This window comes from the organism of the source record quoted next, unplaced genomic scaffold (genome assembly GCF_019419815.1).
Source record: "Pyrus x bretschneideri cultivar Hongxiangsu unplaced genomic scaffold, Pyrus_bretschneideri_v1 Contig3, whole genome shotgun sequence".
NCBI lineage: Eukaryota > Viridiplantae > Streptophyta > Magnoliopsida > Rosales > Rosaceae > Pyrus > Pyrus x bretschneideri.
This window is the reverse complement of record NW_025999612.1, coordinates 10534233-10546656: the sequence shown is the minus strand read 5'-3', so window position 1 is coordinate 10546656 and position 12424 is coordinate 10534233. Positions and strand designations below refer to the sequence as shown.

Sequence of the window (12424 nt, the reverse complement as noted above, 5' to 3'; positions counted from 1 at the left end):
CAAAGACTGCCTTATCTTTCTTACAAAATGGTTCTTTTAGAGCAGTTACCACCCCACCCCTTTTTCTCGGGCAATTGGGCAATTTTTTGCCCAAAATTTTTTTTGAAAAAGAAAAAAACTCCAGCCCATTGAAAGAAGTCGGAAAAAACGTGGGCACAAGCCTGCCAGACGAAGCAGTCAAGTAATTTTCACCCAACAGCGCTCGAGTGATGTGAAGTCATGCTAACGTCAGCCATGCTCAAAAATTTACATGTGAGTTTGCGAGGGTGCAGTAGCAGGAGGCGGTGTTTGGGAGGCGACAGGGGCGGAGATGGGTTTACAAGGGTGTTGGGTGTTGGGTGAGTTGCTCCCAGAGACTGGATGCGTAGACATAGGGAGAGGGAGAGGGAGAGGGAGAGGAAGAGGAAGAGGGGAGAAAAAGAGTTTGAAGATGCACTTATGCAATTACTATTCATTAAGGCAATAATTGCATATTGCTAATCACCTGGGCAATTATTGCCCTAAGGGAGGAATTGCTCTTAGGCTTGCACGATCCCTTTTATGTATAACTTTTTCCTTCTGATATTAAAATTTTATGTTGTCTTAAGAGCATGAATTCATCAAATGGAAAAAGAAAATCTCGCCGTAAGGCTTAACAATTTTGATTCGAAAAATATTCTAATTCAATTTAAATTAAGTTAAAGGAACAAAGAATCAAATCTGTGTGTAAAAGAATAAGCACATAGCTCTAACTCATTTAACTTCACCACATTACTCTAACTAATTTGGTTACATTCACGTCTTAGTTAGCTTTAGGTTGCTTTAGATGCCTACTTTCTCTCTGTTGGGCCTTTAAGCTTTCTCTTGTTTGTATTTTTGACAAATTCGATAGCATTACTCATTTTCGACAAAAGATAATATACAGTAATGCAACTTTATTTTTCATACCAAATTCGTACACCTCTTTAGTAGAGGTAAGTCTTATCAATACATGTGGTTCTAATCAGCTATTAGAGAGAGATTATAAATGTAGTAAGAGTAGCTTTTTTTTATATTTGAAATAGAAGATGGAAGTGCGACCAAAATATAAAGGGTGATGCTATCCACATTCTCATTTTTACCTCTCACACACTATTCACAATTTCCGACACTTCAGATCAAATGAATTGAAGAAGACTAATGGACAAAAAGTAACAAGAATGTGTGGGAGGTAAAAATGAGTATGAGTAGCACTATCCAATATAAATTGGGTTCTTTTATTACAATTTCTTTATTCCTCAACTTTTTTGTAAGGCCCAATATTGCTTTTAGGCCTTTTTTTCCTTCTACTGTAATTGGACTACTCAAGGCTGTCCAACTTTTGAAAGCGGGCCTAGTAACAATTTAACGAACAATATTGGATTCTTTTGTTTGCAATTTTCATTTTTTCACTCCATTCAAGGTTTCGATTTCGAGTGGGGATTCTCGCTGGATCCTCTTTGTGAGGATCCCGGGAATCCTCAAATCATATTCATTTATTGTACATCGTGCGGACATAAATCCTTGTAAATTTTTTATTTAAAATTAAATATAAACAATATCTGACGAAAATTGGTCGTACGATGCATGATGAACGAATATGATTGAAGGATCCCCGGGATCCTCACAAAGAGGATCCGGCGAGGATCCTCTCTCTTCGATTTCGTCCCTAATCACTTGTATCGGTTCTCTTAGATGTGCCATGGATGGGTTTTGTTCCATGTCCGCGGATTTGCCTATGCAATCGTGCATAGGATTAGCCAAGTTGGCCTTAAATTTTGATTTTGATTTTGATTTTGATTATTGTTGGATGGAGGAGCCTCGAGATTAATTTAGAATGTCTCCTTGAAGACTGTTTGCTTTCATAAAGTTATTGGGTCAATTAGCAATTTATGCTTTTAAAGACACGCTCACAATTCATGTTGAATCCAATCAAAATTGATGTAATAGCTTTGAATATATATATAGATGAAATTAGCAGTTTTTAATGAACTTAAGAACTTATTTACAGAAAAAGTAGTTTTGAAACCTAAATTTCACTCAATGGTAATTCAGGACTAAATTAGCAGTTCACAAAAAAATCCAATGCACCTAAAAGCCAAATGTACGAAAAATCTAAATGCAGCAATAAGCCAAATGAAGTTTGAACATTATATTCATTAAAATAGGTATTACAATAAACAATAAAAAATATATATGAAATCACTATAAATAAGGAGAAATTTTTCTTTGTGACCAGAACACAATGGTACATCACGTGTTTTTATATAAGTGGTGAAATTTTTTAATATTTAAGTTATTAACTTTTTAACACACATATCCCACCATTTGTATAATGACACGAAGTGTGCCACCCTGTGTTTATGTCACATTAAAAAATCTCTTGTAAATAAGAGATGCATAATAAATTCATCTGTACAGGATTAATAGGAAATAAAAAAGACAATAAAGAAGTAATGTGAAAATTTTAAACTTCTAATAAAATGAAATTAAAAAAATTAATCACCTAAAAAATGTTTAATCAAATTTTAAAAGGAAATGTTTAGTCTAAAAAAAATTAAAAAATGAAGCGCCTATATCAAAACATTCAGAGAAAAAAAAACACACACAAGATTGTTTATAAAGGAAAGCTAACCTGGGTACAAGTCAAAATAATGGCCAAAAATGCTAAAAATCCCCCAAATTGAATCACCCAAAACGTCAAATTTAACCATTCGATTTCAAGAAGTGAGCAACTCACTTTACTTTCTAATCAAAATCCAAGCATATTTTCTAGGTATATAGAATGCAAATCAAATTAAAAAAAATAATGAAATGAACCAAAAAATGACATTAATCAACTCCCTCGTGCCACACGACGCATCCAAATTCCAAATGCAGGTTGCAGGAGCCCTTGCTAAAACAGTGTCCGTAGCTCTTCCCTTCTCACCCCAGAAACCTTCTAGTATTCACAATCTTCAAATAGCATAAACGTAACGTATTGTATTTACATTATTGTCAACAGTGAGATCCATCGTTAGCAGTCATAAAGAAACTCCGCCCAGAACTCTTTTCAGATCAAATTTCTGTTCTGTGGTAAGCCTTGAAGGATACTTGACATCAAACTTGATTCTCAAATTTCCCTTTTTTCCAGGTTCTTTTGAGATCGGCATTCCCTCATTTGGTACCACCATTTCAGCTCCGGGTTTGATGATATCAGTCAACGGGATCATGAGATTCCGTCCATCTAGGGTGGTAAGGTCAAGAGTCTTGCCGGTGAGTGCCTCCAGCAGTGTTATCTCCTGGTTGACCACCAGGTCATTACTGTCCCTCTTGTAAAGTGCGTGTGGTTTCTCGTCTACAATAAAAATTAGATCCGCCGGAATCACACCTTGCTCTTGGTTACCCTTCTCAGGGAAGGTGATCTTTGTGCCCTTCTTCCAACCTGGTTTGATCTCAATGGTCAAAATCTCCTCCACAGTCCAAACCTTACTGCAAGAGAATTACTCATGCATCAGGACAAAGTTAACAAAAGCCGAATGCTTGCTTAAAAAAAAAAAAAAAAAAGATTCTGCCATCACCAGCTTTACTTCTCTAATCGCATTACAGGGGTTTAGTAGTTTTCTCTTTTAGTACAAGATTGCTAATATAACATGAATAACACATCGACCTTTCCTCAAACAGCAACATCAAGGCTTAACTAGATAATTGCAGATATGACTGATATAGTAATTTGTAGTCACAATTGCAAGATGCTCCAAACATCTAATTACATAAGCAAGCCAAAGTAGCTCTTGATCTTGCAGATCAAATACTCAGTAAGATAGAAAAGTAGGAAAGATAAGAGATAAAGAATGCGGCTATAGACGTAAACACTGAACACAAGGCTTATTTTATACAACCAACCCACAAACTAGCCAACACAGAACGCAAATACACACGTCATGGTAATGAATGATAACTCTCACCCCTTGAGATAGTCTTGGGGTCAATTCATGGGAAGTGGGATTCAAGGAGGAGCGAGGCTGCCCATGATTATTACCCTACTGCCTATCATAAAGCATACACCGAACTTATGAGTTATGAGATTAAACAACAACTTATTGCCTTCATTAGCACTATGATTATCTTTCAATGTCCAACTGTAAAAAGCATTCCTAAACCTTGTATTCTAAGGTGCCACAACTCATACCTAGAGTCTAGACTAGCAGGACCAATTCTACTTAGAACACACACAAAAATTATAATCCAAATCAAACCTGCCCCTGAGAAACCTACCTTATCATCTAGGAATTAGAATTGCAGACTTTTCTGCCAATCACCCGCCAATCACAAACATATCTGGAAGGTGTTCCATTTACTAATTTCCCACCACAAAACCAACTCAATATACTAAACCAACAAGTTTCCAAGTTGTTCATGCTAAATTTGATTTAACGAGTGCCTTTACGTGACTATATATGCGGCATACAAAGCCAAATGTGAAAACCACACAATACACTTGTTTACACTTCATTACTGCTAGTTTTCCACTCAACTTATGAAAGATTAATACAAATGTCATACATTATTCAAAACATTTCGCAATCGGGTAACCTATCAAAGGGAAAGATTAAGGCTTGACTAACAACACTAACATTTCTAAAGAAAGAAAGACTAACCAAATACCAATTGGCATTGCAAATATAAGTAAACAACAAGAACAAGATAAAGATTGGGGCTTTTGCTTGAAATTAAAGAAAATAAAGAATTGGGAAATGAAAGATTGATAGTGCAGTAGAGTAAAATTACCCAGCACCAACGGCATCGTAGATGTTTCTGGAAATCTTCATCTTCTTCTTGACACCCTTATAGAGCTCCTCCAAGCTGCAGGGCAACAAATTCTCAACCGCATTGGCCTTCCTCGCAGGCGCAGCCCTATTGGGTCCCGCAAACTCTGGCCCACCACCATTGGACGTCCTAAAGAACCCATCTCTATACCTCCCTCCGCCCCCAACCCCGCCTCCGTCGCCTTCGGATCCAAAAATCTCGGCGTAAATGTCGTCGGCGTCCCTGGGACTGAACGTGAACGCCGAAGTATTCGGGTGTGCGTGGCGCTGGTGGTTGTGATTGGCGTAGTAGTGGTGGCCCGAAGCGGCGGAGGAGCGGGCGGAGGAGGAAAAAGAGGGAGGCGGAAGTTGCCCCGATTTCAGAGCCTCCTCGCCGTAGAGGTCGTAGATCTGGCGCTTGGCGGGGTCGCTGAGGACGTCGTAGGCCTCGGAGATTTGCTTGAACTTGGCCTCCGCCTCCGGCCGCTTCCCGGCGGGGTTCTTGTCCGGGTGCCAAATCATGGCGAGCCGCTTGTAGGCCTTCTTCAGGTCGTCCTCGCTCGCGTTCCGATTAACTTTCAGTATGTTGTAGTAGTCCACCCCCATTGCCGCCGCTGCTATTCGGATTCGGGTTTTCGAATTTTAATTTTCGAACTTTCTGTGGTGCGTTTTCTGGATTTCGTTATTTTCCGTTAAGATTTGGGAAGAGTACCCGCCGGGGACGATATCATGGAGAGTATAAGGTGGGTCCCAATTAATTAAGAGGAAATGGTTTAATAATGATTAATTAATTTAAATAATTGTGTTAATAAGCTTTTTGTTAAAAAAAAATTAAAAAATTGTACCTACTCCCGAAATAAATATTTTAAGATGAATTTGAAATGATTAGAGATGATATTGTAATGTGTGTATCTCAATTTGTGGTTGACAATGATATGATATTGTAATATATCTTTGAACCACGACAAGTTGTCCAAAAATGCGGCTAGCAGTTTTTTAAAATAAATAACTGAAGGCCTTCGATTCAACACTTTATAAATTGTGAATTTGTTTGATTGTGGTCATATGTAGTGTGCAGCTCCCACTAGCCTCATCTAGGTCTAAAATGGATGGATAAACGTAGTTCGCCACCGATTGTTTTATTTTTGAAAATATCTTGGTTATCTTTTTTGGTCTCGGCACATAGTTATCGTCATCCACGAGACAAAAATATGCAAGAATTAAAATACTTAGTGGACAAGAATCCTATTTAAAAACTAAAATAATCATCAATAATAAATAAGTCAATCAAATAATATTTTTGAATTACACCTCTATTATAACTTCTTTAAAATTATAAAATCAATTTGTTCTCGCTGATATAACTTTAAAGAGATTTGATTGTTTATGGATTAATACACAAAAAATAAAAATATGATATTGTGATAGTGTTGGACTAGCTCTTAGTTAATGTGCAAAATAAACCGTGTATTTTAAAAATAATGTTATTCATTCAATTCGATGATAGAGAATTAAAAGAATCGCGTGAAAAATATAAATAAATGCGTAGATTGTGCCATCCTATTTTAAACATAGTAAGTATGAAAAAAAAAAACAATATAATGGTTTTTACTTTTCAAACATAATTCTTTATAAATAAATAAAAAAACATAATTAATAAATCCATAAAAAAATGGTCTTGAGCTGAGCTGAGTGGAGCCCTTACAATAGTGGGGCCCCAAACAGAGTTTCCAGAGTATTATCAAGCGGTTTCTGGTGAAGATCTTTGTGATTTGGGTAGTGACTATAATTTAGAGGTGAATTAAGTACACAATATTAATATTTTAAGGGATATAATTATCTTTTTATAATCAATATTCCTACAATTTATTTGCATAACAGCCATCACTTGCATTAAAAACATATGAATACGACAAGAAGTAGGTCAAATAAATTTTACACTGTATCGGAAACACGGCCCAACATACCAAATATCATAATACAATTTATTTGCATTACAACCATCATTTGCATTAAAAACATACAAATACAACAAGAAGTAGGTCATAGAAAATTTTCAGTGTCGAAAACACGGCTCCGACACACTTATTGTCATAATACAAATGGTTGAATACTTAAAATAAAAATTTCACTTATATTATAACACTTCGTGTACAAAACCGTATTGCCGAGAAATCTCTGGTAGGGTCATTACAAAAGCCAAATTCAATGGATTAACTAATTAACGGAATATGACTTTCGTACACCTTTTGTTTGGTGTGTACATTTATAACCTTTAGATTGAATAATATAAATAAGAATCAACGCACGAAAATTAAACGTGCATAAGGGGAAAAGAGAAGTGTACAAATCATTTTCGCGGAGATGACACAGCAAATCAGGATCACTTTTAGCAAATACAAAATGAGAACACCCTCAAAGCTCATAAGGTCAATGAAGAAACAATACGCTTGCCATCCAAATTGGTAAGCAAACCATCAAACACAAAATGATGTAGGTATGACAAATATACAAGTGTAGTTGATGGGTACAACACGATCGGAGAACTACGTACTACGTATGTATACACGAGCCTCGATGATCCCGACAAACAAGCAGTCCTTGAAGCCACAAGCTAACAACCTACCGATAAGTCAAGCCAATGGAGTCCGAGAGGATTGATTGATTCGGTATCTGCCCTCAAATCTCAGTTTACAAAACCCCATCTGCCGCGATTTTCAGGTGTATCAACAGTAAAAGAGAAGTATCCCGCGGCAAGCATGCACAATCTAAATAAGAATAGGAGTTATACGGCAATGGCTTGACCAGTTAGCCCGTCGTGAAGCTGCAATGAACCATCCTTCATTAGGTTGAGGCTTAAACTCTTGAATCGCTCCCTCGAATACTGTCGAGATGCCTTTCTCCAATCAGTTCCCGTTTTCATCATCGCAACAAACTCCTCATAACTGATGCGTCCATCCTGATGGTTTGCAAAAACGAACAATAAATTATAACAAATGGGACAATCGTACAAAAATACTGGAAACGCAGGATGTAAGGAGCAAGTCCTGCATAAATATTAACAAATAAACAAGGCTCGAAAGTCAAACCTTGTCAGTGTCGACCTCACGCATAATGTCATTCAGCACCTCAATATCAGTTTCACCTGATTCATCTCGCAAACCTTCCCTTAGCTCACCTAATTCAATATATCCACTTCCATCTTTATCAAAGAACACGAATGCTCTGTGGAGATGCTCATCATTCTCCAGCTTCTGCAAGTGAATTGTTACTGCTGCAAACTCTCCGTAGTCCAGAACGCCATTCCCATCAACATCAGCCTATAGAAAGAAAAGTAACACAGAAGACATCGTTTTGTTTGTCAAATGAAAAATGAAACACAAAAACTCCGGTAATGATTTAAAACCGCAGAACTCACCACTTCCATCAACATCTTAATCTCCGGTTCAGCCAATTGTGAACCAACTTTGCGGAGCCCCAACTTCAACTCCTCATATGTTATTTTGCCATTTTTGTCAGTGTCCATCAACGTAAACATGTCTTTGATTACTTCAACTTCTTTAATAGATAAGTGTTCTGCGATCACCTACAGTATTTGATTGGAAGAAAAATAAGTCCCAAATGTTAAATACTGTGTGAATCACACATCGTTGAAATAGTAACCAATATTTCAGCTGACATAACATAAAGTAATGGTTACTGATGCTTACCCTTAGGGCCTTCTTTTTGAATCTATTCATTACTGAGAACTGCTTGAGTCTCGGCCTCACTATATCTCCTAATGGAACGTTTGGCGCTTTCTTCGCATTTTGTAGCCATGGATGTTCTGTAATCACAAAACACAAAGCAAAATTCAGTTCACTCATTTAACAAAATGCAAGTTATGTTGCAGAGCTAGTCAATCTTTTAGCAGCATAGATGTGCCAAAAAACACACAAATTTTCAGTTTCTTTCTAGTTTAAGTCGAATTCATGGCACACTGATATGCACAAAAAATGGGTTCCGCCCTTTTGGTCAAAACCGAAAACATTCTCATATAACCTTGACTGAAACTCTAAATCGAATGGGAAATACAATGGCAAGGTAGCAAGGGTAAATTAGGTTAAATTGATTTTTGCTTCAAAGGACATATTTCTGTCAATCTAGCTGCTTATTTGAATCTCTACTATTGGACCCATCTCACTGAAAAAAGCCTTCAAGTTAAGAAATCAACGAAGTGTTTATATCCCCCCAGCCAAGCCAATTTTCCAATCTAAATCAGTTAAAATCCATGTGATAGTCATAAAGTCACAAACTTTACAGTACAGCCAAACTCCAGAGGAGGAAATGAAACAAAAAACTCCAACAACAAAACAGAAACCTCGGCTTAAAAGAATAAATTAAGGTTCAAAAAACATAGATAAATGCTAGTGATTGGATATAAAACTAATAACTGGAGATTAAGGAAAGCTTCCCATCAGCAACTCTAGTTCCAGTAGCTTGCACTAATAAATAAATCAGCTGGTTCCCTGTCTTATCCTTAATTTCCGCCCTACTCACCATTAAAATGATATTATGGAAAAAAAAATACGCCTTTCACCAGTTGCATTATGATATTTTAAACCAGAATTGCTACTATACATGATCTTGTTAATACATTGTTTTCATCAATGACTTCTCTTGTTTTACATCGACATTTATTTATTGCGTAGGAGGTCTGAATTGTTTGGTGGTTACTAAGGATTTGTGAAAACGATTATAATGCCTGTTCTTGTAACACCCTATTTATAGAACAAAAACCCTTATTAAGTCGTAATGTATTTGGTAAAAAGATGAGGTGAATAATCATCCATCACACCGATTAACGCAGTGATATTGCTATCTAAATGTTGAAGCGTGAACAACTATGCAACTCTCTTGAAATTGCATCAGGTAAAGATTCAGAGACGAGACTTACCAAGCACCTCTTGTGCGGTCAAGCGTTTTCTGGGATCCGGCTCCAGCATCTGCCGAACAAGGCTTTTAGCACCGTCCGAAATCTGAGGCCAAGGTTCCCTCTTGAAATCAATCACCCCCCTCAAGATTGCAAGAGCCACACCCTGTTCAGACTCTGTTGCAAAATTTTCAACAAGGAAAACCAATGTTACAATCCCAAACCAAAATCAGAAGCGCTCAGATAACGAAAAATCAACCGGTTTTAAACATATTTCGAGAGCTGAATTCACTAGAATACCAGCCCAAAATGGAGGAACCCCACATAACAAAATGTAAAGTATCACTCCAGCGCTCCATATATCAACCTCCGGTCCATAATTTCGTTTCAAAACCTCCGGTGCCATGTAGTACGGACTGCCCACAATCTCCATAAACTTCTCCCCTAAACCCCCACACAAACAAAACCAAAATCAAAATCCACAAAATTCAGTCAAAACCCACATAAAATCAACAAATCCGTAAAAACTCAGAAACCCGAAAATCCATCAACAATTCAACAAAATCCCAGAAAAGTACCAGGCTTGAAGAACACAGAGAGCCCAAAGTCGATAGCTTTAAGAGGCGAGTGCTCCTTCTTGTTCGAGAACAGAAAGTTTTCGGGCTTCAAGTCCCTGTGCATAACCCCATTAGCATGGCACATCCTCACCACCTCCGCCACCGTCCTGGCGACGTTCGCCGCCGCCCGCTCACTGTAATGCCCTCTGGCCACAATCCTATCGAAAAGCTCGCCGCCCTCGCAGAGCTCCATGACCAAATGAACGTTCTCGTTGTCCTCGTAAGTCGCTTTCAGCTTCACTATGTTCGGGTGCTCCGGCAGCGTCGACATTATCGCCACCTCCCGCCGCACATCCTCTATATCTACCTGAACCAAACAAAAAAAACCCAAGTTACAAAAAAAACCACCAAAATCAAGACAGGTTTCGGATTTCTCCGACTTCAGCTCTGTGTTCCGTCGTGCATACCGCCGTTCGAAGCTTGCGTTTCGATATGGACTTGCAGGCGAGTGCCTGCTTTGTCTCGCGGTCCGTGCACAGATACGTGATGCCGAACTCGCCCCGACCCAGTTCCCGACCCAGCACGTACTTGTCGCTGATCCGGGTCCGGTGGCCAAGTGGAATCACGTCCTTGAGAACTCGGATCGGAGCCGGGGATTCAGCCGGGTCGTCGGAAAACGGGTTGGACAGCCGCTCCCGGGCCTTCTTCTTATTTTTACCGCCGCTGGAACTCTTGTCGTCGCTGGCGACGACGTCAGCTCTCACGCAGACGTTGCAGTTCCCCATGGCCGCGCACCAAAACGCTGGGTTTCGGATACCTCAAAATTTAGTCGTCTACTTCTTCCAGCAGAAAGGCGCGAGCTTTACAGAGAAGAAAGCGAAGGGGACAAAGAAAGAGGAACAAGGTTGCTCCTTTTGGCCATATACCGAAACGGTGCCTTGAGGGGAGGCGGTGGTGAGTCGGGGTGGTGCCGCGGGGAGCACGTGACAGGTGGGTGTGAGAGAGAGAGAGAGAGAGAGAGAGAACGCGGGATAATCAGAGGAGGGAGAAAATAAAACTGAAAAACTGAGGCTTTTTGAAAAGAAAAAAATTTAAAGGTTTTTCTTTGGATTTCCTGGAAATTGGAGATTAATTTCCCGGAAATTGAAGACTTGTTTTCGGAAGAATAGATAGGATATTAATTACACAAAAATTGGAGGCGTCTCAAATAATGACAAATCTAATCGTAAAGTTGAGTTATGTTGAAAGAATCACACAGAACTAACAAAATATAAAATCCCTATGCAACTACAACCATAATACTAACATATATCAACGTTAAATTTTACGTGTTTATATTGAAAACTACGTTTAAAACAATTCGCCTATTGCAAACCTACAAAGCTCTCCAATAGTGAAATTAGCAATCAAATCAAGCTCGCACCTTTTTTTTTAAATTATTTCAATGAATATATGTTATGAATCTTTGATCGAAACTATGATTGAGACAAATAATTGGGTCTTCTATAGCGAATTAGAAAATACATCAAACTCGACCTTCTAATTAACTAATTAAACTGAGTTGATTAGAAGTTCATATTTAGGCGTTATCTTTTAGCTACCAACAACTTCACATGACTGGCTCTTAACTAAAATACCAACTAATACTTGAGATTAACAATTGCTTAAGATAAGGAAGGTAATTGTGATTATAATAATTCCCCAAATAATCTCATCCGTTGATGTGTGGAGAGTTCGAATCCAACGGACACTAGTTGTTGAATTGGGTTCACTGGTTGGCAAGTTAGAATCCGTGCGAGGACCATGAATGTTTGACTTGGTCAGCAGTCCACTGTATTTTGTCTTCAACCCAAATTAATTAAAATAAAATTATTAGGACTTTATTAATTACGATTATCTTTTTTGTCCGTTATAATTGGCGCGCTAGGGCAGGTACAGAGCACTAGAATATTTTTTTTCCAAAAATATAAATAAACAATTCCACCGTTTAAAGAAATTTTTCAATGTACCAGAAACACAGACTGATATATTAAGAGTCATCATACAAGTGGTTGAATACTTGAAAAAAAAAAATTTAATCACTTGTATCATAATATTTTGTATACTGAACAATATTTTCGACACACATCCTCCGTCGTCGTTTGAAGCTATAGAACATGGGACTAAAATAA

General features: G+C 38.0%; 2 protein-coding genes across 2 annotated transcripts; both read right to left on the bottom strand.

The window, feature by feature from the left end:
- Positions 1-2680: 2680 nt before the first annotated feature.
- Positions 2681-5495, bottom strand: LOC103958769 (dnaJ homolog subfamily B member 1-like). Its single transcript, XM_009371091.3, has 2 exons — positions 4768-5495; positions 2681-3468 (listed from the first exon to the last, which is right to left on the bottom strand). The coding sequence occupies exons 1-2, from the start codon at positions 5388-5390 to the stop codon at positions 3021-3023; spliced, it is 1071 nt and encodes a 356-aa protein (XP_009369366.2). The 5' UTR covers positions 5391-5495; the 3' UTR covers positions 2681-3020.
- Positions 5496-7149: 1654 nt separating this feature from the next.
- On the bottom strand, positions 7150-11499 carry LOC103958770 (calcium-dependent protein kinase 10). The gene is made up of 8 exons (XM_009371092.3): positions 10721-11499; positions 10275-10620; positions 9997-10140; positions 9721-9873; positions 8495-8610; positions 8203-8370; positions 7874-8104; positions 7150-7743 (listed from the first exon to the last, which is right to left on the bottom strand). Exons 1-8 carry the CDS (start codon positions 11036-11038, stop codon positions 7570-7572), a joined length of 1650 nt encoding a protein of 549 aa, XP_009369367.1. The 5' UTR covers positions 11039-11499; the 3' UTR covers positions 7150-7569.
- Positions 11500-12424: the final 925 nt, after the last annotated feature.